We start from the raw sequence: 25301 nt of genomic DNA, 5'->3' as shown, positions 1-25301 counted from the left end.
GTCTCGACTGTCACCCGCATCACGCGTGGTGTTCTGCACCAATATCCTCCTCGGCTCCTCTCAGCTAGAGAGAGATGGTGTTCCAAGTTCATGATCACAATTTCATGCATCTTAAATTGGGGATGGATGGCCTGTAAGCAGTGGCATGATATTAAATGTGAGTAAATTATCTTAATGCATTTTACTAAAACCCATATTAAATGATGGCTGTATAAACGGCCGTTTTACAGCACGAGCAATGATAGGAACAACAATTATGGTTGCTGCAGTGAGCGTGGTGTCATTTTAATTTTCAGAGAAGGGAACCGACTGGAAGTTTGGGATAAAGCGGGCATTTTGGGGTATTGTGCACCATTTCTGCATGGATGGATGGATCTTCCATTTAACATTTTTGGGCCTTACAATTCACGTGCCGACAATTTAGAGATTGTGAGCAGGACGGCAGTCAGTGTCTATAAAAAAATTTTTTTTAGGCACAATACACTAAGAAACTTCATTAAGATTTATTAAATCATTTTAAAATTCAAATATACAATAAATAAGCACATCCATTTGTAAGCATCTCACAAAAAAACTTTCAAAAACTTCATAAAACATTCAGCCAGCAGGTTTTTCAAACAGTTAAGTCAAATCCTTATATTTAAACACCATGTAAAATACATCTTTGGACGGGACTATATTTCTTAGATGCGTTAAATGAGGAACAGTTTTAATTGAACTAGGTTAGAGGACTTAAAAAAAGAATAAAACCAATAATCCGCGCCTCTCCAGCACACAAGCTCCTCTGCTGTCTAATCTCCAGCTTGATTTAACATTCTCAGGAATATAAAATAAGAAACTGAAACACATATGCATGTGAGCTCATAGTGCCCCCTTCAGGTCACTGCACGCAATGCATCATGAACTACGCTAGATTTAGCAGGCAGCACACGGTTCAACTTAGTTTTTTTTTTTGGAGGTTTGGGTTAAATTAAAATGCTCCACATATTCTTGGATCACAGTCAAGAAGCATGCTTCAGCCAATCTTGGACATCTGTTTCTCTGCTAATATAAGTTACTGTTTATGTCTGAACAAGTGAGGGGGTGGAAGAAAGAAAAAAAAACAACAGGGAAAAAAAAAAATATATATATACACACATCAATATATATTTTGAACAATTATTCAATCTAGCCCACACATTCAAAGTGAAGGCAAAAATAAGCACATAGGACTTAAATGTTAAACACCTAAAGCAAATGAATATAACTAGTATTAGCTAAATCATATCAAATGCGTGAAAACTATCAAAACTTGACCAGAATAATAATTAAATAAGAAAAATGAAAAAGTGTGCTAAAGAAACATTTTGCCCCAAGAACTCAAACTACCTGACTGAGTTTCACCTTTGTAGGTGAAATCTGGCCTTCAACAGACTACAGCAGAAGATCTGGATCACTGCACTCCATGAACTCTGAAGTTCACTCTCCCATCGAGGCTTTTTTACTTCTCCGTCTAAATAACTTAGAGAAGGATGACTTGCGTTTGTTTTTAAACTTCTGAAGACCTGCACACAGACGGAAACAAAGCATGTTTTCATCTAAATGTTCTCTGCCCGACTCAAGCGGATTAGATTTGACAAGATCAAAACGGCGAGAGCAAAATAACTTACCCAGTCTTCGCATCATTTCATTCAACTGCTGATCTTCCTCCTCCTCCCTTGAAATGTGACATTACAATTTATATTCACAAATTTGCAACTTTAAAATGTGGTTAATTTTCACTTTACTGCATTTCAAATGCAGATAGCTGGTGTGGTTCCTTCAGGACTTACCTTAACCTGTCCTCCTCCAGTCCCTCAACAATAGCGTTCCTGTCATTCACGATCTTCATCAGTCTGTTCAACAGCTCAGTTTCCCTCCTCTTCTCATCCAGAGTCTTGAGATGTTCTTACAGCCAGACACACACATTGGGTTTCCATGTTTTATGGGGACTTTCCATAGACAATGACTTTTATACTGTACAAACTGTGTATTCATCCCCCAACCCTAAACAGTCACAGAAACCCCTCTGCATTTTTTAGATTTTCAAAAAATATTTAGTATGATTTATAAGAGGTTTTCCTCAAGTGAGAAACATACTAAACTAGTATTGCCATTACAATTAACCTTTACTTGACCTGTTGATTTCACTTGGTATCATTTTTCAAATCCTGTTAAAATCATTACTGGTATGATTTAAAGCAACACGCATGCCTCCAATTGCCCCAATGTGTCACAAGAGATCTATGAATAAGCTTCATTTATAATTTGTGCTAATTTCTAAATGTAGACTTACCATAGCAACCAAAGAGTGAAGATATACCTCTCAAAGCAATATTAAAAAGCTCATTGTAATTTATGAAAGTTTAGTGCAGAACATACCGTTGATGATTTAATGTCTTACAATTATGGTAAAATAATATAAATAGTAAATTAAAAATAATAATTGTTATACATTTTTAAATGTATTCCTTGAGTGCAATGAAAGTCCCTTTTTACTGATTGTTACAGTTGTTTACAAATTAAAATTTCCCATATAGGTTTTATTTAAAAAAATATTTAATTGGAACCCACTGAAAATATTTTCACAGTACTTAAAGGGGTACTTCAGCGCTGGGAAGAAGAATGTGTATTAAAACTGGGTCCTTTATGTAGTAGTTATTATTACATTTGGTGCTTTCTAGACTGAGAAAAGCCATAAAATGTATTTTTGGCTCATGTGGATGAAAGACAACTCCCAGAATGCACTTGCTTCGCTGCCCTGGCCACGCCCAAAGACACTGTTACTGGATCACTTGCCCTGCGCAGCACAGCCCCTACCGTTTTTAAAATTTTAGTTTTAGTGTTGACACGACACCAAAATTATGACTTCGATTCGATACCGATACTAAATCGACACCACAGTAAAAAATAAATAAAATAATAATAATAACAACAACAACACTCATTATTCATTGTTTATTTTTTTACTAAAAATTCACGTGGCCAGCATGTTCCTTAGGGTTGGGCATCGTTTTGATTTGAACAATTATTGATCAATTACTGTTAAAACTATTTCACAAATATTTGCTAACTATTTTTTACAACGGGGTAATTGTGTTGCAATAGCCTACACACAGCACAAGGAAGCTTCATTTCAAATGGTAAATTGAATTTAATAAATTGAACATTTTTCTGAGGGATAAACATTTTATTTCGTAAGAAGTTATGAAGATAAAGTTGGCATAATGACACTGTCCCTAAACCTACCCATGTAAGCAAACAATCAACTACTTCAACTGCGCCTGACATTAGAATTTATTTTTTCTGAGATTCACTTTAAAACAAATAAATAGCTTTTATAAAACCGTATAAGTCCTGGTGGCCGTTGAGAGTTGCTATGGCATCCGTAAACAAATTCCAGCTGCTGGAGAGGACGGGGTCGATATCTGATGCGGTAGACAAACTGAAAGCTGTGATGATTGTATATTGGCACTTCATGTTGATTAAGTTGATAACCTGCTGTTTCAAACATTAAGTTAACAATTATTTAATTTATTTTTTAATGGGGGGTGGGTCGTAGTTTACATTGCTAGATATTTGATATCCGTTCGAAGTTTTTTTTTTTTTTTTAAATGACAGCCCTAGTTCTTTGTAAAAAATGAAATAGCCTACAGGTGAAACTTACACAAATTAAAGTTTCACACGTTGATTTAGTCAAGAGCAGAGTGATCATTCGTCTTTTTGTAGTTTGAATAACAAATAACTGCTGTCCCTTTAAGACCTGATGCACGCATGGATCCTAAACACTGTTCCGGTTACTCGTTCTTCCTGAACTGTTTATGACTGTGTTTACGTTAAAACTCTTCCAGATGTGCACTGATCATTTTTTTGAGTGTATTTGACCAATAATAGGCTGGAAAAAGAAGCAAATGTTTGCACTTGTATCATGTCAGAGGCAGCTTTATAACGGTAGGCTATGTGTGTGCGCTTCAGATGTGAGCACAAGATCTGCGGGGATTAGTAGAATTATGTGCAATCCCCTACGAAATTCAGACCGATCACACACCAACACACGCTGACATGAGGAACAATCCAGCAGCATGCACGTTCGCCGTGTTCAGAGGTTAGCCGGACTGAATGAGAATATGCGGCTGCGTGTCAATTCATTGTCGGTTGGAGGAGAGGAGAGTGCAGCTCGTATCGATATTGTAGAAACTGAGAATAATATAGTTTCATATATTCCAGTATCGATACATATCGGAATATCGACATTTTTGACAACACTAGTCTGTTTAATATAGTGTGAGCCAAATGAGTGTAACAGCACAAACGCAGCAGGAGTCAGATTACATTCACTTCGAGCGAGATGAGCTGAGGGGAGAGTGGCTGCGACATACATTCACAGTGCGTCTGGCGCGTTTTCAGTTAATGCCTTTGGAAGCTTTACTTTCATAGGAATTTATTTGAAAAGTTGAAACACTCACTTTACGCCGATCCGTTTACATGAATGCCCGCAGCTGCCCGGGTTTCTACTGATACAAAGTTTAATGCTAATCGCTGAAGTAACCCTTTAAGATCTTAATGTACTTGGGAAGGGTAATGTACCAAAAAAGGACACATTTTTGAAAGTGTTTAAAATGTAATGAAAAATGTAATGAAACTTTTGTGACCCTGGACCACAAAACCAGTCATAATGGTCATAAGTCATAAGGGTTTTTTAAATATTCTGAATAAATAAGCTTTCCATTGATGTGTGGTTTGCTAGGATAGGACAATATTTGGCCAATCTATAACTATTTGAAAATCTGGAATCGAAATATTGAGAATATCGCCTTTAAAGTTGCCCAAAATAAGTCTTTAGCAATGCATATTACTAAAATATATTATTTGATATATCTACGGTAGGAAATTTACAAAATATCTTCATGGAACATGATCTTTATTTAATATCATAATGTTGTGGCATAAAAAGAAAACAATTATAATCATTATAATTGACCTATACAAGCTATTGCCATAAATATACCCGTGTAACTTGTGTTTTGTGGTCCAGGGTCACATTTATAGTTTGACATTAATCCAACATTATCACTGGAAGGTTCTTCACACAAACCATTTCATTTTCTTGGCATTGTTCACTTTTCAATTTTGACCTATACAAGCTATTGCCATAAACCATTTTATCACAAACCATTTCATGTTCTTGACATTGTTTACTACCTCTAAATCAATTAGTCAATAGACTAATTGATTTAGAGGTAGTGAACAATGTCAAGAACATGAAATGGTTTGTGATAAAATGGTTTATGGCAATAGCTTGTATAGGTGAACAATGTCAAGAAAATGAAATGGTTTTTGATAAAATGGTTTATGGCAATAGCTTGTATAGGTGAACAATGTCAAGAAAATGAAATGGTTTGTGTGAAGAACCTTCCAGTGATAATGGATTAATGTCAAACTATAAATGGTGTATAAAAAAACTCTTAAAACAGTTGGCTAGTAATATTTACAGTACATACACATGTACTTTAACCTGCTTCATGTTTACCTGGTTTATTGATTAATCTCCTGAGCTCGCCTTCTACTCCCGGCTGCTGCTCCTCTAGATCCTGTGTTCTTGCTCTGAAAAAAGTTGAGATCTGTAAGAACTTGACAGCAAGCAGACACACTAGCGGTTCTTTTATCCTTTTATTTATTAGTCAAAATTAAGATTCTTGAAAATGTTTTCATCCAGAAATAAGGCCGCTAGACAAAAAAGTTGGTGAATACATTAAAAGGGATAACTTACATGTACATCAACTCTGACTCCCTGCGTATGTAGCTTTGTTTTTTCCGAATCAGGTTAAACCAGTCCACCATCAAGGGATCCATCAGAAGGTCTTCATGACCCTCTGTAAAACAGTCCAAAGTCACCAAGGACACCAGGGTCCTAACTGCACTGTTCACATCCAACACAAGAGACACTCCACCTTGAGCCACAATTTAAAGTGCTCTGGAGACGGGCATCTCCAAATACTAACTTTCAACTTCTATTTGAGCTATGATTGAATTCTATTTGTCTTCTAATAGAGCACTGTAATACGATCTAGGAACGATGTTTTCCTTTGACATTGCCTTGAGGTGTTAAAAAAAAAAACATACAAGTACAATAATTCGAGCACACACACAAACTTAATTTCATCAAGCGGTGGTTTTGGCCTCTGTACGAGCGAGAGGCAGGTGGGTACCATGAAATCCCACAGGCTGCTAGCAGCAGGACAGGTGACTGGAGATGATATTACTGTGCCATAGTGACCTTGAAAAGAGCCAATCAAGTGCACTTGCCCCATACAGCTAGCAGCCTCTCATTGCAGCCCACCGCCTCTTCTTCATTTTCATCCCAGCATCCCACAGGAGGAAAGGGAGCTTCCCATGCGCCTCGCCTCATTTGGCCCTGGCTGCTAGAATCGAGAGCCCTTTATTGGCCACAGCCTTCCCCTAAAGGCTACATCGGAATTCCGACTCCCAGGTGGACAGGCTCAGCTAACAGGTTTGGAATGAGTGCGCGTCTCACAGAACTCAATGAACCACCACACACACACACACACACACACACACACACACACACACACACACACACACACACACACACACACACACACACACACACACACACACACACACACACACACACACACACACACACACACACACACACACACACACACACACACACACACACACACAAGGTGCTGCTACAATGCAGTCTAAAACTGTTTTGAACAGCACCAAAAGGAACATCTGATAATGCCAAAACTGCTTATTTTGTCCTAAACAACCTTGAAAGAACTCAAACTTAGAGAAACAAGGAACACTACCATTACGTGAACTACTTATCTGATCCCATACCTTCTTCATAAATGCGAAGTCTCCTCTCCAACTCCACCCCTTCATTCTCCAAATCATTCAGATTGTTCTCAATGTCCTGTAGCTCTTTTGAGATCAGATCTGGGATGATGTGGCAAGACTTTTTCTGAAAAGACACATAATATACATTAAACCATGGTGATATGATATTTGATCATTTGGCAAAAGGACAGTATACAAAATTAGCACAAACTTACAGTAGGCGACTTCGTTTCAAGCAGCAAGCAATTTTGAGATGAAATATTTCCATTGTCGCAACCTAAAATTATTTTAAAGACAAAACAGTTTTTAAGGGTATGAAAAGCTGAAGGCTAAACATTACAGAGCCACTAAAGGGCCCTGGTGGAAAAAAATTCAGTGTTTTTTTATTTTATAAAATGGACTTGAAATATGCATAAATTGCTGCAAGTTCCTCTGAACAAGTAGTTCAAAAGAAATGGCAAACCCAAACAAACAGAGCTTAGAACGAACATGCTTCTGTTTTCATAATACATAATTCACTTACTACAACATAGGGGTGTAATAAAACAATACCCTCATGTCACGATTCGATACATCATGATACTGAACTTGCGATGCAATATTACTGTGGTACTCCACATGGTAAAATATATATTTTTTTAAATTATATTTTATATATGGAAAGTATTCAGACCTTATTAAATTGTTCACCGTTACATCGCAGCTATTTGCTCAAATCATTTAAAGGGTTACTTCAGCGATTAACATATGGCTTTGTATCAGTAGAAACCCTGGAGTATATTCAAATGCTTGTGCTTCTAATAATAATAATAATAATAATAATAATAATAATACATTTTATTTCTATTGCACTTTACATTTGTAACAAATCTCAAAGTGCTAGATAAGTACCCCTTTAAGTAATTTTTTCCTCTCATTAATGTACACAAATCACCCCATATTGGCAGAAGAACAGAATTGTTGACATTTTTGCAGAATTATTAAAAAAAGAAAAACTGAAATATCACATGGTCCCAAGCATTCAGAACTCTTGCTGTGACACTTATATATTTAACTCGGGTGCTGTCCATTTCTTCTGTTGTTTCTTGAGATAGATGGTTCTACACTTTGAGTCCAGCTGTGATTGATTATACTGATTGGACTTGATTAGGAAAGCTACACACCTGTCTATATAAGACCTTATAGCTCAGTGCATGTCAGAGCAAATGAGAATCATGAGGTCAAAGGAACTGCCTGAAGAGGTCAGAGACAATTGTGGCAAGGCAAATATATGGCCATGGTTACAAAAAAATTCTGCTGCCCTAAAGGTTCCTAAGAGCACAGTGGACTCCATAATCCTTAAATGGAAGACATTTGGGACAACCAGAACTCATCCTAGAGCTGGCCATCCGGCCAAACTGAACTATCGGAGAGAAGGGCGTTGGTGAGAGAGGTAAAGAAGTACCAAAAAAAAAATCACTGTGGATGAGCTCCAGAGATGTAAATCGGGAGATCGGAGAAAGTTGTAGAAAGTCAACCATCACTGCAGCCCTCCGCCAATCGGGGCTTTATGGCAGAGTGGCCAGATCGAAGTTTAAGACACATGAAAGCCCACATGGAGTTTGCTAAAAAAAATAATTCAGTTTTACTTTTTTAATAAATCTGCAAAAATTGTCAATAATTGTGTTTTTCTGAAAAAATGAAAAGGTAAATGTTTTTAACAAATGGCTGCAATATAACAGTGAAAAATGTAAGGGGGCCTGAATACTTTCCGTACCCACTGTCTGCATGCATGCATGTTTATATGCATGTATAAATAAGACTAATAGGTAACACTTTAGAATAATGGCCATTAGTTAATGTATAAATGAACATGAACTAACCATGAGGAGTTCAATTGTTACTGTATTTGTTCATCTTTGTTAAAGTTAGCTCATAAAAATCCAGCTGTTCATAGTTTGCAAGTTCACGGTACATTAACGTTAATGTTAATTTTTTTTTAAATAATATGGTACATTAGTAAATGCTGAAATTGACATGAACAAAAATAAATAACTGCTTTATAAGCGCAGTTCATTATTAGTTCATGTTAACTAATGATGACCATTATTCTGAACTGTTACTGACTAATGTAGTAGTCATCAACTCTGTAAATTATTCCCATATGCTCCATGCTAAACTGTGGGGGGGAAATAAAGCGGTAAATGTCATACAAGGTACTTCATTTGGTATTCATTTAAGGAGATGTGACTGGCATACCCCAGGTACCTTGCTGCTGCTCCCTTAGAGTTTTCAGGGCAACATTGCTGGAGCATTGAGAGTTGTTTGATATAGAGGAGGTTGGAGCTCTTGAAGCATCTTGGAGCATCTTCAAATAATGGTCCCTTTCATTTTTTCCACAAGTCAATGGGACATCCTTGGCATTATCATTTGATCTACACAAAAACAAAATAACTTAACTACAGCATGGCTAAGACTCAAAAATCATTATTACAGACCAACATTAGCAGACGCTCACCTTAGATAGAGTAGTTGAAAACAAAACTAAAAGAACAATCATCAGAGGATGTCAAAGTAAAAGCGGTTCAGAGGGGGCTGGTTTAGGCACAGCACTCCTTGGGACTGCTGAGGTTTGGGGATAGAGTGAGTGGATTCACTCGGAGGCAGTCAAACACTATGGGGGAGGCAGGAGGCATCCGCCGGCTAGAGGATGGATGCATGAAAGGCCCCACTGTCAGTACTCCAGTTCTGAAGTGTCATTGTAGCTCACACCCGAGTGACTTTGCCTGCTTTCCCCTCGTGTGGATTAAAATGCATTCGGGATAACTAGGCTGATCGAACTTACTTTAGTCTTGGTCCATTTGGAGCTGCCTTTGGCTTTGATCTCCAGTCAGTTGGGGCATCGCAGCTCTGAATGTCTTTGGCTGAAGCTGAGACGAGAGGGGAAAATTATAGCAAACAAAAAACACAAGTCGCACAATATCAAATTATGCCATTTGAATTTATGCCATCAAACAAAAAGGATTAAAACACTACAGGGCAGAAATCAGTCTCAAGGTTCACTCTTCCTGACTACATGAAAAAAAAAAAAAACACTAAACAATGGATTCTAGCCCATGGCTTAATATAACCGCTTTCCTGCCCATGTTCTCATCTCCTACTTATTACGTATGTTTATGGTAATAGTTCCCATGTGACCTTTAGAAACCATTTTAAGAAAAGACCACAATCCATATAAGCAAAGGTCATCTGTGAGCGAACACCACCTTTGGCAGTAGAAAGCAGCAGGGATGGAGGTCTGCTACGTTCCTTGCTGATGGCACTGAGGTAGAGGGACTCTTTGGTGTTCATGCTGCTAATGCTGATAGCAGGGCTGGATGGAGTGGCCTGATACAAGCTCCTCCCTGTTGAATCTCGTCCGTGTAACTCCTGCCTCCAGTTAGAGACCTCAGCAGAAGAGTGTTTGATTTTTAGCCTGTGAGAGATGGTACCAATGTCAATGCCATAATGATGTACAAATGTTGTTTGGGCTCACTGCTTTTAAATTTTTTTATTATTCAGCAAGGACACATTAAATTAATGTAAAGTCTTCCCTGTCACTTTTAACCATTACAAAAAAGTTTTATTTTTTATTGAACTTGCCATTTTCACAAACGTGACACTGAAGACTAATCATGCAGAAAATTCAGCTTTGCCACAGGAATAAAATCTCAATATTAAAATGGAAAAAAAGGTAACTTAAAAGGTTTATATTGTGAAATAATTTTCTTAAACTATTTTTGACCTTACAGACCCCAAACTTTTTGAATGGCAGAGAACTGTAGCATGGCAATTATTTGCCAACTCAAAACTTCACCCAAAGCATCCATTACACTGCAAAAAAAATGCTTTTGTTTTGGGAAAAATAACTAAAAATTAAGAGAATTTTTATTCAAAATAAGATAAATAATCTGCTAGCGGGGTAAACAAAATCTTGTTTTAAGATTTTGCTTATTTTAAGCAAAAACTCTTAATTTGTAGTTATTTTCCCCCAAAACAAGACAATTACTTTTGCTTGTCTAGTAAAAATATATTGTTTTAAGAATTTTTAGATGTTTGGACTAAAAACAAGACAAAAGTACTAAGTAAGAAAAACATTTTTTTGCAGTGTAGCCAGGTTATGGTTTTAGTTAAGCAATATTTTTGCCAAATCTTATTAAATCAAAAAGTCTTAAGTCAGTTATTAACCTTGTAAATATGCAAAAGAGAACATTAACACTGTACTTTGGTTTCAAGATTTCTACAACTTAGGAACAGTGACAAACAACCCAGACTTTAAAAAATATGTAGGGGTAATTTCTGGTAAATATTCACCAAATAGATAACTTTCCACCTAAGAAATTGTGGATCGCTGATCAATAATACTGTAAACCATGACAGCAATCATTAGTTAGTCACTCACTGCCTGTGGGCTCCTGGGTCAGAATTAAGCGCATTGTTGTTATTTTGGTTTCCTTCAATTTCCTGTTTTCTATTTGTCAGTGCACTGGTTCTGTCTTTCTCCTCCATCTTCAGACTGCCGTTCTGATTGGTGACGGACTCTGAGGGGCCTGACTGCTGTCTGGCGGTGGGCCGATGCTCTGCTGCTGGTCCACAGGACTGAAAGAACTTCTGTCTGGCTGCTTGCGTCCTCTGAGCAGAGGCCGTCCATGACTGTGGAGCGGGACTGAGCTCCACTGGTCTGGACACAACCTTGATGGGCGTAGATAATACAGAGGTGTAGTGCTGTGAAGATGGCTGATCTCCACGGTCAGATTTGGCTACCAAATCAGTAAGTGAAAAACCACTGCTCTTAAAAGGCTTAACAATAGGCTTGAAGCCATTTTGGGCATTTTGATGAATAGTGCAGACCAGTGAGCCAGTGTCCGTTCCCAGTTTATAAGCCCCAGATTTAAGTGTGCCATAGCATACACTACACCTGTGTAAGAAAGATGATTTTTTTTTTAGGTTAGAGTTCTTCTCATTGAGTTGTGTTAAATGGCAAGTGTCCATTGCAGTAAAATAACTAAACACTGCAGGATGAGTAACATGCCAAATTACTACACTTATCAAAAGATATGAGCAATAACCCGAGCACCACCAATGAAAACTCACTTAAAGCAGCTCCGGTGGTAGAGTTTTCCATCTACCAGGTGCCTCTGGACCAAATGTACATGATTTCCACATACCACACACTCACTCTTCAATGTGCCAGTTTTGTTTGAGCTCTCCACCAAAACAGTTTTCTACAAAAGATCAGATAAAAAATAAAAAGAAATTAAAAAAAATCAATTTCCAAATCATGACTGAATCATTCTAAACTCCTCTTTTTATAAATACCAGTCACTTTGAAGTTGAAAAAGCAAGGGAAAGCCAAAATTGACACCTTCTCAGCAGCTCTGTGTGGCTGTGGAGATCTCGCTCCGAGTAGGGTGACAGGCGCCGATACACATTTTGCCCCTGGAGATTTCTGCCAGTCTGTGCCAGTCTGCCGAGCTGGAGGAGCTAGAATGTGCTTCTCTGGAGCACTTTTCTGGATGTTAAGAGATAGAGGACCGTTGTCTCTGATACTTTTTGGCATTTCAGTTTGAGGAGGACGATTCTCTGTATTTGTTTTGAGATTGTGGTTTTTGGCAACCACAGGCAGATTCTTTTTCTCTGATGGCACCTCCTTGGAGTCCTCAGCATGCCGCTTGATACCTCCTACTCCCCCGACTGAAAATAAGAGACCATTGAAAAGAAAGTCTTAAAATAATTACATTAGAATTTATTACACACTATCATTATTTCCGCAGTATACATGTATACTGTGCACAGTATTCAAACTTTTTGCATGTATAGAATACAGACAAAATATGCCATATACGGCAGACTACACTAAGGCTATGTTTACATTAATTAGGATGCATTTGAAAATTGCATTCTCTTTTCAAAACATTCTCCATCAAATAGCAAGCACTTTCAATGTTTCTCATCCATACTAAAACGTTGAGAAAAAAAATCTTTCCTTGTATGCATAATAGTAATATAATCTCATGGAGATGATATAGTCAAACGAAACAGTCCAAGCTACTCTTCTCACACGATTATTTTATAAGCAAAATGTGTCAACACTTCTAGATCGCACTCCAGATAACATTCCATGTATGGTCTAAAAACACAACTTCCCTCATGTTTTGACACAGGGCAGTAAAATGTATCATCTTTGTACAATCTTCATACTTACATTCTTGCAAAGTAACATTTATCTTTGCAGCACTGTGAAAGTGAACCACTATGCACTATGTATGTTTACATGACAACAATGTACTAAAAGTGGAAAATCCTTTGGTTTTTTTTCAGTGTACAGACAACAACATTATTAAAACAATTAGTTTACATGTATCAGCAAAAACGACTGAAACGCTGTGCCAATAGACTGAACAATAACAGTAGGCAGTCTCATGAGGTCACCGTTTTCACAAACTTGCGTATCGGAGATAACAGAACTTTTCATAAAACACTCTGAATCCCCGTTTTCAGCTATATCGTATAATGAATGGCCAAAACAAGTTTTCAGTTTAGTTAAAAATGTACAAGACAAAACTCAATTTTCAAAAAGCTGTCTCAATGTGGAAAGGACAAAACATTGAGAAATGGATGCGTGTCAAACACTGCTATTCAAATGTTTTGGTCTGTAAGATTATTATTGTTTTTAGAAAAAGTCTCTTTTTCTCCAAAAGTGCTCACCAATAATAATAAAAAAAAAGTAATATAAAAATTAACAGTGCTTATCTGAAATGGAAAGCTTCTGCAACATATACTACCGTTTTTCTTTTTTTTTTTGGGGGGGGGGGGGTAACTTAAAAGTAATGAATACTTTAATTCAGCAAGGATGCTTTTAATTGATCAAAAGTGACAGTAACAACATTTATAATGTTGCAAAAGATTCTCTTTAAAATAAATGCTGCTCTTTAGAACTTTCTATTCAAAGATTCAAAAGAAATTCAAAGAATAAAGAAATTTACACAACCGTTTTCAACATTGATAATCAAAATGTTTTTTGAGCAGCAAATCATCATGTGTGACCCTGGACCACAAAACCAGTCGTAAGTCACACTAACAAAATTATAATTTTCTTTTATGCCAAAAAGCATTAGGATATTAAGTAAAGATCATGTTCAGTAAAGACATTTTCTAAATTTCTTACCGTAAATAAATCAAATGTATTATTAGTAGCAATATGCATAGCTAAGGACTTTATATGGACAACAACAGGCAATTTTTTCAATATTTAGAATGTTTTGCACCCTCAGATTCCAGATTTTCCAATAGTTGTATCTCAAATACTGTCATATCCTAACAAACCATCCAATCAAAGCTTATTTATTTAGCTTTCAGATTAAGTATACATCCCAATAAAAAAAAGAAACACTTATAACTAGATTTGTGGTCCAAGGTCACATATTAGAATGATTTCTGAGGGATCATGTGACACTGAAGACTGGAGTAATGATGCTGAAAATTTAGCTTTGAATCAAATAAATAAAATTACATTTGAAAATATATTCAAATAGAAAACCATTATTTTACATTAATGTCACTAAGCAGCCTTGGTGCATATTTTCGGATTAACAGACCTAGCCTGAGACAACTACTGTATCCTATAATGCAATATGCTATGGGCATCTGGATCAAGTTATGAGTCAAGCAAAGACACCATTTATACAGTTAATTTGAAAAAAGTTATTAATTTACAATGAATTTAATCAGAGGGCTACATGCAATGTCATGTCACTATCCATACTACCGTTTGAAATGTTTTCAGCAAAATGCAAACTGTATTTTACACTATACACTCCTGAACAAAATCTTAAGACCAGAGGATTCATTGCAAGTTTTACACAATGCACACTTGTGGATCATAACCGGGTTGTAAGTGATGCTTCAAAATGCCAAAAGAAGAAACAGGAGCAAGAGACAAAAAATAGAGAGTAGGCAATTTATTGAAAACTGCATTTAAAGTTTATCAGCTGATCAAAAGTTTAAGACTATAGCCATAAAAAGGTCAAATCTGCACAAAAATATGGCTTTCGTGTCATTGTCCTTCAAGCAGTCATACTGTCAAGATCTCCTGATGGCAAAGGCAAAAAGGCTTTCTCTCTTTGAATCCTTGGCAGGATTGTTGAGCTGCACAAGCAAGGCCTTGCAATGCGCCATCGCTGCTGAGGTTGGACGCAGTAAGACAGTCATTTTACATTTCTTAAAAAATACTGAGAGTTATGGGACAAAAAAGTCAAGTGGTAGATCCAAAAAGATTTCATCTGCACTGAGCCACAGGATCTGACGGGTTGTCTGTGAAGACATAGGTCGGTCCTCAACCCAAATTAAGGCCCTTACTGATGCTGACTGCAGCCCAATAACCATAAGACGCATCTGCTAGAGAAGGGCTTCAAAAACCAGGCCACGGCTCCTCCCACGACACAAACTTGCCCGTTTAGAATTTGCAAGGGGGCACCAAACATGGGACATTGAAAAGTGGAAGAAAGTTTTATTCTCTGACGAGAAAAAATTTGACCTGGACGGTCTTTATGGCTTCCAACATAACTGGCATGACAAGGAGACCCCACCTGAGATGTTTTTTCTACGCAGCACAGTGGAAGAGGCTCCATCATGATCTGGGGTGCTTTTTCCTTCAATGGGAAAATAGAGCTTCAGGTTGTGCAGGGGCGTCAAACGGCGACTGGCTATGTGGATCTGTTGCAGCGGGCATCCCTCTTGACCGAGGGCCCCCGTCTGTGCGGTAATGCCTGGGTCTTTCAACAGGACAACGCTGCAATTCACAAAGCCCGCCTGACGAAGGACTTCTTCCAGGAGAATAACGTTGCTCTTTTGGACCATCCTGCATGTTCTCCTGATCTAAATCCCATTAAGAACATTTAGGCATGGATGGCAAGGGAAGTTTACAAAACTGGACGTCAATTCCAGACCATGGATGCCCTTTGTGAAGCCATGTTCACCACATGGAGCAACGTTTCCAAAAGCCTCCTGGAAACAGTCGCGTCAAGCATGCCAAAACGAGTTCTTGAAGTGATCAACAAGAACGGTGGGGCTACTCACTACGGAGTCCTTTTTTTGACACTTTTAGTACTGTTGTGCGTTTATTTTTGGGCTATGGTCTTAAACTTTTGATCAGCTGTTGAACGGCCTGTTTGAGTTTAAATGCAGTTTTCAATAAATTGCCTACTCTCTATTTTTTATCTCTTGCTCCTGTTTTTTCTTTTGGCATTTTAAAGCAGCACTTACAACCCGGTTATGAGCCACTAGTGCGAAATGTGTAAAATTTGCCCCTGGAATCCCCTGGTCTTAAGATTTTGTTCAGGAGTGAACTTTTAGACTTTTAAATAGTAAGTGGTTTAGTAGTATTCAATTCTGACATTCTAAAATGTAGAAAAGACAGAACATCCCATAGCATCAAAGGTCACAAAAACAAACAGAGCGACATTTTGCTTAATAAACATTTGGATGAAGATAAACTCAGGCTTACTTGGTGAACGGCCATGGAAGTAATTATAGTATTGTGAGACATATGTGAGGATGCTGAGCCTGTCTGGGACAGGCAAAGCCACCATGTCCTCTGCATCCAAAAGAGCTGGGATTCCCAGATGGTCTTCAGCCACACGGAACGCCTGGAGCACATCACATGACAGAAATTAGCCATTAAGTTCACAAGTACAACACCACATAATAGGAGAATCAATCCATTCAGAAGAAAACAACAATTAGATGACCACAACGACAAAAGATGCGCGCACACACACACACACACACAAGACTCCCTGTGTTTATAACAACCACTAAACATCCTCATTCAACATGATATCATATGATTGTTTCAGGCCACCGATATTACACTGTGGTTTTCTAAGGGAAAGGAACTTGGCCAATTAACTGTAAACAGACAAGCCACAAAAAGGAGTTGTCAAAAATAGAATAAGCCAGTAAGCAGCACAATCTGGCATCACATCAAGATAGGGAGTGCATAATGAATAGCACATTTCCTGTGCGCGCCACGGCCTGTGAAAGGGGACAAAATAGGGGGATACTATGGCATTGTCTAGGTCTGGCCTGGACGCATTTGGTTTACAGGACAGCTGAGGAGGGGCAGCACATCCTACATGATGCAGCCACAGCTGCAACTTCCTGTTTCTCTTCTGTACTAAAGCACCGAGAGGCTGATGATGTGAAAAACATTTCAGGTCTGGGTTAAAGCAAAGCACACCAGTGGATGCATTTGCAAAACAGCTATTCTTAGTTGTTTAAATGCAAAGATGAACTAACATTTGTAAAGACAATAGTAGAACAGAGGTAAGTTAATCTTGATGGAGAGGATCAGGTGCCCTGTAGATGACTGTCACCCTTCTTTATAATGCATTAACTGGACAGACTCCACACAGCTCAGGTTCAAACTACAGTGGAGTGCTTCCTATAGATGTGGTATGGGTTTGTAAAAGATCTCGAAGTGTGTGGCCTATAATCTACAGTCTCTAAGGAAGCAACCAAAGAAAGAGCTCATCATTATGACTAAGTCCCAGTTGTGGCATGTCTCGCCACCTCATTCTTATAAGCACTTCCTGAAGGGGAAAAATAATTAGGTCATCGGTCCTGGTCAGACAGTGTCCCTACACTTTAACACAAATTAAATGTTTCATATAAAGCATACACTAACAGACTTAGGTGTTTATACACAAATAAGTTATTGGGTAAATCTGTAATTAATTATTTGCTCTCATGTCGTTCCAAACCCATAAGACCTTCCTTCATCTTCAAAACACAAGTTAAGATATTTTAGAAAATTAAGGTTGAACCACTGAAGTCACATGGACTATTTTAACAATGTCTTTACTCCCTTTCTGGGTAGTAAAGATTAGAGAGATTAAATATTGTTAATCATATATAGCTGTCTATGGAGAGGTCAAAAAAAAAAAAAAAAAAAACTGTTGTGTGCTCATCTCCTTTAAATGCAAATGACTCCCACCCCCAAAGGGCGGAGTCTTCACAGCTCCTGAACACTAATGAAAACCAAAGATGTATGCTTCAGTTTTGATGATCATTTCCATGGCAGACAATCTCATGTGATACTTCAGTTCTTAAAGAGATACTTCACCGCTTTTTCATATTAAACTATTTTATTCCCCTTAAAGGACAACTCCTTTAAGTTTATCTTGATCATAAGCTTGACATTTTATATTTATGTCATTAAATGGTGACGTAGTGCTTTACTTCGAATTGGGGCAGTAAAAAGTTCCGGCTGAAAAATCCTCCCTCACATCTCCCCCTCCCTCTCTTATTTCTGTCAATAGGGGGGAGGGGGAGATGTGAAGGAGGACATTTCAGCCAGAACTTTTTACTGCCCCAAGTCGAAGTAAAGTGCCACGTTTTATTTTATGTCACCATGTAATGACATAAATATAAAATGTTTATGGTCGTTCAACTATTCGTGTAACTGTATTTAAATAGGGAAAACGTGGAGGTGTTTGGACACTTCTAACTTGATCTCTATTTGGTACCATAGGGAATGAACTGGGCTTAGTGGTCTAAAGCCTAGTTCACACTGCACGATTTTTGCCCCGATTTTGAGCCGGCAGGTTGTGAAATCGCCGACAAATGCCCGAGATAACAGGCAAATCGGTGCTCGTGCACGCGAGTGACAATCACGCAGTGTGAATAATCAAAGACGCGATCAGAGAGAATCGCCGAAGAGTCGCCGACGCCGGTGAGATATTTGGCATGCTAAATATCTGGACCTGTCGACGATTCAAACTCCTGCTGTGTGAACAGCGTTCTGACTGAAAATTACACCGACAACCAATGAGAGTGAGATACAGGGCAGCAGGAGGTTCAGGGAGGAGTTATAGAGCAGAATTTCAGTATTTAAATAGATATATTTACAATTCTATCAAACAGAAACAAAGGCCAAACATTTGCACATCCAGCCACAGCAGCAGCACATTACAAAATTGTTTATTTACCTCAAACGGTCTTTGCAGAACACAATCTTGGCTCCCACTCCTACAATTTCTCTCCAACAATTTCTTCCGCCATAATCTTTTTTCTTTTTCTCCACAAATTAGTGCACATACAATTTGAAGCAAACTTTGTGCAGTTTATCATTTTTAATAATTCCAAGTCTCGCGCGAGAACTCCGGTCTGACGCACGTGTGATCTCGCGTTGTTTACTTGTCACGTCGCACGTGTGTTTGGGAAACATAGTTTGCGCACAGAAGAGAGAGAGTTGTCGGCGATACTTCCTCTTGTACAGTCATACAGTGTGAACTCCTCTGTCGTCAAACCCAAACCATGATCGTGCAGTGTGAACACAGCAGTGACTGAATGATACCCCAGATAGTCATGCAGTGTGAAAAGAGCAGTGACCCGACGAGTTTGAAAATCGTGCAGTCTGAACTAGGCTTAAGTTAAATGCTCTCAGATCGTCACTGCGTGTCAGAGCGATTAAGTCCACGCACTCAGACGAGAGAGGTATGTATCAACTCGTCTTAGTAAAGGGAATAACAGTCACTTTAATCATAATCATGAAAAACCATTTGCATGTGTTTTAAAGCCATACCACGCTCAACCTTAGGCTTCGTTTACGACTTTAAAGAATTTCCAGAGAGCTGTGACTGTGACTTTTTGAAAAGCGAACCAATGCCCTTAAAACAGACTTCAGGGCTCGACATTAACGCTTGTAAAAATCAATACATTAATCTCAAGTTGTGGACAAGTGGAAGAGCCTGAAAAAAAAAAAAAAAAAAAAAAAACTAGCAAAATCACCAAAATGCAAGATTGTTTGTGCATTAATTTAGTGTAAGTGGCGATCAATAGTGGATAATAATATATAATGAACTGACAACAAGGTTGCGCTGTTGACACTCGTGCAGCCTCTCGAGGAGAAATTACAAGAGTAGAGCGTTTAAGCTGTTTCCTGAATACCATCACGACTGAAAATAACACTGCTTTCATAAGACAGTTTTTTAAACAATTAATTAACATTCACTTACATTTACATGCACTTAAAGTCACTTACATTTTAGATGCAATATTGAGTGCTTTTGTTCGATTTCAGCAGCGAAAATCGTTCACACACAGCAGAACCGTAACGCGTCTCACAGCAAAAAGTGTGTTACTGAACGATTCAGTGTTTGAATGAATCGTTTGAATGAATGACTCAATGGCTGACTCATTAAGACGGCAACCTGCTGCCACCTACTGGAGGTTTAGTTTCATGTTTAAACATACTTTCCAACATTTATTTTTTGTCTATTCAAAACTACATAGCTCAAAAAATTATTTAATGCAGTTCTAATTTTTCAGTGTAAATTATTTAATTTTATTGTTAACAGCCCTTATAGTGTCTTAATTTAATGTATTGATCAAATTTAACAATATAAAATTAAACCTGAAGCATAGCCTATATTTAATAAGATTAGGGAGAAAAATGCCCTTTATAAAAGGTAAAAATATCACAAATTTGAAATGATTCAATACAAAAAATAAATAAATAAAAATAAATATCACAAGTATGCAGATTTCAATATGTCAAAGCTGATTGAACACTGGTGAGAATATTGCTTCAGAATAAATTATAGTTAAAACACACAACCACACACACAAAATTAAACTTTTTTCCAGACAATACATTTTTTTACTCGGACAAGTGAATAAGCATGTTCATGTGCTTGTATATCGTTCAATGTCAAGACTTTTATGCATTCATTTACAGAAAAAACTATTCTATACATGAACATTCACCCCAGGACATTGTGTACAATTTTGTAAAGTTTTGTGAAGGGTCTCTTGCATGGCATTTTGTTCGTTTCGCGAGAGGCAAAAATCTCCCACCCTCTGGGAAATCCCAACAATCCAATTCTTGATTAACGTGATCATAAAAAGGTGGGACTTCTTGCAAACTCTTAAGGAGGCACACAGTTTCTCTCTCACTAGCTGAACAAACATCTCATCTTGGCTAGCCGGCCAGGTCAATACAGCCTAAACACACAAAGCCATGTGCTGTGTGGGACAGGAAACCCGATGCTCACACACGGCTGTTGGGACTGCATTCAGGCCCAAACTCCTCACGCTACATGCAACTTCCTCAACCTTCACGAAGTCGAAACAATGCAAGCTCATCCTTTCTTCAGTCAATGTAGAAGAAAATTATAACACCTTCGGACCGAACTATCAAGACTTCTCCTGCGATTTCACCTCGGACACCCTTCTAAAGCTCAAGCTAAATGAAAGTAACGTACAAAATACAAATCGCTGTGTGGTTCTGTAAACCCCTTTGTTCAGACTAAAAAGCTTCTCAATGATGGATCCTCCCAGGTTTTAGACGCTTCCCATAACTTCATCCATCTATTCTGACCCGGTTCTTCCAAACACTTTAACTTTGCCTTTTATCATGTATATGCGTGATGCATTTCATATAAGTCTGTGATTAGTTCTTCTTGTCCATGATTTAGTTAATAAAATCTGCACACAATATAGGTTTGGTTCTGACTCCCTGCATGCAAACTAATTTTCACTTAAATGATCTTTGTTATGCGCTTCTGTACATACAAAGAAAGAATTTTTTTTCTGTGACCATGAAAAATATCCTTTTCTTAGAATTAATTAATAATCAATACTGATCGTTCACATGATGAACTGATTACTTGATTGTAATGTTAATGTAGCCACATCCAGTTAATCTCATTTACTGATTCAAATATTCATAAAATCATTATGAATAATTATTTCCCCTCTGAGCTAATTCAATACATAGATCCATGTATTAAAGTGAAAGTGGTGTAGTATACAGTATACCTACTGCTATATCTGCCATTAATATGAATCAAACTCTTGACTGAATTAACTTTAGTAGCTTTATTAAGAACATTTCTTATTTGAATGCTGCTGTTAAATGTTCTAGTGAGGAGATCAACATGGTGGACTGTGTACAGCTCTCTGAAGGCAGGGTTTGTGTTAATAGGTCAGTGTCATCACTTGTGGGCAGGCCTGTAAAATTTGACATCACTTTGCCAGGAATCTGCAAATGGCTTGTTCTGAGACACTGCTTATGATTTAAGGGGATTAGATAAAAGGAGAGTGTGGATCTTTAGGGTGGTTGTATGCACACACTGCCAACACACATTTATGTTCAATCACCATGTAAAAGTTTTGCATAATGTGTGACCTTTAAAGCATGGAATCTTTCCAAAGAATATAAACATCCTTTAATCATAACTTAATGGAAAAAAGAAAACATATTTTAAGTCCTGATGAGTAAAATTTGAGGGTTTAGTACAACATTCTTCCCTCTGTGCAGAGTTCACACAGGACAAATCTCATTCAGTTTCTGTTTTTTAGTTCAGAAACTGAATGATATCTTTATTGTGCCAAAAGCTCTTGCTGCAAGACTTGACCAATAAATAGACTCTTTTACTGAGCAACAAGTCTCATTTAAGAAAGCCACACAAATAGATCACATGCATTTCACAAGCTGTGGGAAAAGGGTCTCAAGCTCACTTTTTCAGGTCAATAATAAAAGAAAAACAATGCTCGGACATTGCAAACTACACAAGAAGGCTGCAAACAAGCATCTAGCAATCATGTTTCATCAAGAAATCTTTCATTACATATTAACAGAGACAGGACAGTAGCAGACAGGCATCTGTACAGGATGCAACTAAAACTGTCTGTAAAAAAATGCAAGCAATTGAGTCACTCTGTATCAGGCAAGTCTGTCAGTTTCCTGTTATCAAGGCCAAACTGAATAACTTACCAAGTGGTTGTTGTAAAACACATTGTCTTTGGAGAGAGACTCAAAGTTTCTGAAAGAAAACAAGAACATTAATCAGCAGAGAGACAGATAAACACCTCGAGAAGTGTTACCGTACAAAGTTGATGATAAATTAAGTCAAACAACACAGAAATAAAGGAGGCTAGCTTCAATGTGTGTTTAGCTTCAATGTGTAACACCATCAAAACATCAAATTAAACTAAATATTTTGACAGTTTTATAGGTAACAAAACCTACAATATTAATAAGCATGTATTTAATATCAGCATAGGTCAATCGAGGCTATGGTAAATAACAGAATGAATATAGCAAAAGCAACAAAAAAGTAACAATCTGAGGATACAAAAGTGTAAAACTAATTACATTTTTCTTTTTTAAATAGTCCTCTAAATGCGATACATACACATGCTACATTAAAATATCCCATGTAGTCTTGAATATGAAAGTCCTAAAAGCATAATTAACACTTTAAATTATTTTAGATTGCAAGATGTCAACTACATTAACCTGCTGTCATAATTACACTGCAGAATCATACAGTGGCCTCTGAAAGTTGAACTATTCAGTCACACACTTATCTTATTAAGATTATATCTTATTATTTGAATAATCAACACTTAGTTTTCTCATGTAAACAAACGTGTACTAACTTTTCTTTGCCATTTTCTTCTGCCAATCAATCGATACATGAAGTCAGTTCTCCAACAGGAGTTCACAACAAGACCATCACCAGATCTGAACATGTTCCAGAAAGTGTCTAAATACTTAATTGTGACAAATCAATCAAATTTTTTTTTTTTTCTGCCATTGATATGACTTGGGAAAAAGTGTCCCAACCAACCTAATTTCACCCCTACACTTTCTGCGTACGTAGCTATAGACCACACCAAAAGTGTAAATATTCCACAACTTTTGGTATTTGTATACTCTCATAGTTAGTTAACAACTTCTGTATCCTAAACACCTAACGTTTTTAAATAAACGACTCTTACATGAGGTCGGGTCTGAATTTGTGGATGAGAGCGCAGAAGGCCAGTCCATCTCTGAAAGACGTGCTCATGTTGCTGACGGTCACATCTCTATAGCCATCGCACTGAATCTTACACCACTGCTGAAGCGCCTTGATAGCCGCCATCCTCTCCAAATGTCCTTACTTACTACCCAAAACGCACGAGAGAAAGTGTATTTTTATATGACAAAAAATAAAAGACGTCGTTTGTTCGACGAAATAGCGAAGCATATAAGACAAATACTGCGGAGACAGAGCGGGAAGTCACGGTGAAAGAGAGCCAAAAGAGTTATGTGAGCCGAAACCGGCGTCGCCTCAGAGCTGTTCACTACAGCAGAGCAGCGCGCGGCACCTGTGGAATAGAGGAAACGAAGGGGGAGGAGCCTCATCAATAATTAAAAGTTAATTGCTTTATTTGTTCTTTTTATTGATTATTTTTCGGTCGTCGATGATGTAGCTGTTTAATATGGCAAGCATGTTTTTGTTGTTGTTGTTGTTGTTGTTGTTTTTTAATAATAGTCTACAATCGAAATGTATGGGGAACTTGCAGTTATGCTGTTAAATGGAAGACCTGTACACGGGACAAAATATTAAACTCAAAATGATTTATAAGTATATAAATTGTTCTTTTGTCAAAAAAAGTGGGTAAATTTAAAATATTTTCACTAACTAGTTATAACACTAGTAACACTAGACCATTTATTTAAAAAAGGTCTAATTTAAATGTTTTAAACTAAATTATAAATATCTACTATTATTTTTACTAGCAAAGTTTAAGCTTGTTGTTCTTATGCTAAACCAAAAGGTTACATTTTTTATGTAATAATATGTAGCATATCATTTGAGTTTTACTGAAATGTAGATTTTTTCAAGTTATTTTACAAAGTATTAAATTAATAAATTTAACATGTCAATACTTAAAGAGCTGAAAAAAAGGAATGCGTTAATATATTTAAATTAATTGCAGTACACATTGATCAACATGCTTTAAATGTAATCCATGTTCTAATTTGCATTTTCAAATAATTCTGTGTAAATAATGAAGTTATAATGAATAAAGTTGCAGTGTTTGAGCTTGATCATATCTAAAAGCCTGGTGTATACTTTATAATAAAAAAAAATCCTTAACTAAATCCTTAAATTGCAACAGAAGCATGTTCATTTTTTTCAAGTGATCAAGGGACTTCATAACAACAATGACCCATATTTTTACGAAACAGGGAGTGTAAACAATGGGGAATGCATATGATAAACCACAGGGGGCTGCAGAAGATGTTTACAAACATCAGCATAAATCAGTTCAGATTATTAGAGCATGAATATGAATGTGTATAATGGTCCCTTAACAAGGCCAGACTGTTCATCTCATTTGCATAGGCGAATATAAACCCTGAAAAACAAACCAAAATTCAAAACCTACACTCCCACATTCAGCTCCTTGTGATGAAGAGAGATGGTTTTACTTTAAGAATAATAAAACTTGAAAAAAAAAATCTATCAGTCTTCATGCTGATGTCCTGGATGTATGTAATCCTTGTGTGGACAGAAATACAAGCACCATTCAGCTGTCCTAAGGCAGAGAGAAAG

At 37.3% G+C, this 25301-nt stretch overlaps 1 protein-coding gene across 2 annotated transcripts; it reads right to left on the bottom strand.

The window, feature by feature from the left end:
- Positions 1–523: 523 nt before the first annotated feature.
- micall2a (mical-like 2a) lies at positions 524–24055 on the bottom strand. 2 transcript variants are annotated; one of them, XM_067428986.1, is made up of 16 exons: positions 23698–24055; positions 22688–22736; positions 16412–16553; positions 12272–12600; positions 12001–12131; positions 11309–11824; positions 10134–10342; positions 9713–9797; positions 9136–9302; positions 7104–7165; positions 6889–7012; positions 5789–5891; positions 5549–5622; positions 1812–1926; positions 1650–1696; positions 524–1544 (listed from the first exon to the last, which is right to left on the bottom strand). In XM_067428986.1, exons 1-16 carry the CDS (start codon positions 23838–23840, stop codon positions 1459–1461), a joined length of 2382 nt encoding a protein of 793 aa, XP_067285087.1. In that variant the 5' UTR covers positions 23841–24055; the 3' UTR covers positions 524–1458. The 2 variants fall into 2 exon arrangements, with proteins under 2 accessions (XP_067285087.1, XP_067285086.1); XM_067428985.1 differs by having other exon boundaries at positions 525–1544; positions 9127–9302.
- Positions 24056–25301: the final 1246 nt, after the last annotated feature.

Source organism: Pseudorasbora parva, chromosome 2 (assembly GCF_024679245.1).
Source record: "Pseudorasbora parva isolate DD20220531a chromosome 2, ASM2467924v1, whole genome shotgun sequence".
NCBI lineage: Eukaryota > Metazoa > Chordata > Actinopteri > Cypriniformes > Gobionidae > Pseudorasbora > Pseudorasbora parva.
Note: the sequence above shows the minus strand (reverse complement) of the source record. Positions and strands in the feature narration are given on the sequence as shown.

Excerpts from the sequence above, each read along its gene's own strand:
- micall2a (XM_067428985.1), bottom strand. The coding sequence starts at position 23,840 with ATGGCGGCTATCAAGGCGCTTCAGCAGTGGTGTAAGATTCAGTGCGAT. Across the intron at positions 5,623-5,788 it reads GAGTCAGAGTTGATGTACAT|AGCAAGAACACAGGATCTAG; the intron begins GTAAGTTATCCC and ends AACTTTTTTCAG. Across the intron at positions 1,927-5,548 it reads GAGATTAATCAATAAACCAG|AACATCTCAAGACTCTGGAT; the intron begins GTAAACATGAAG and ends TCTGGCTGTAAG.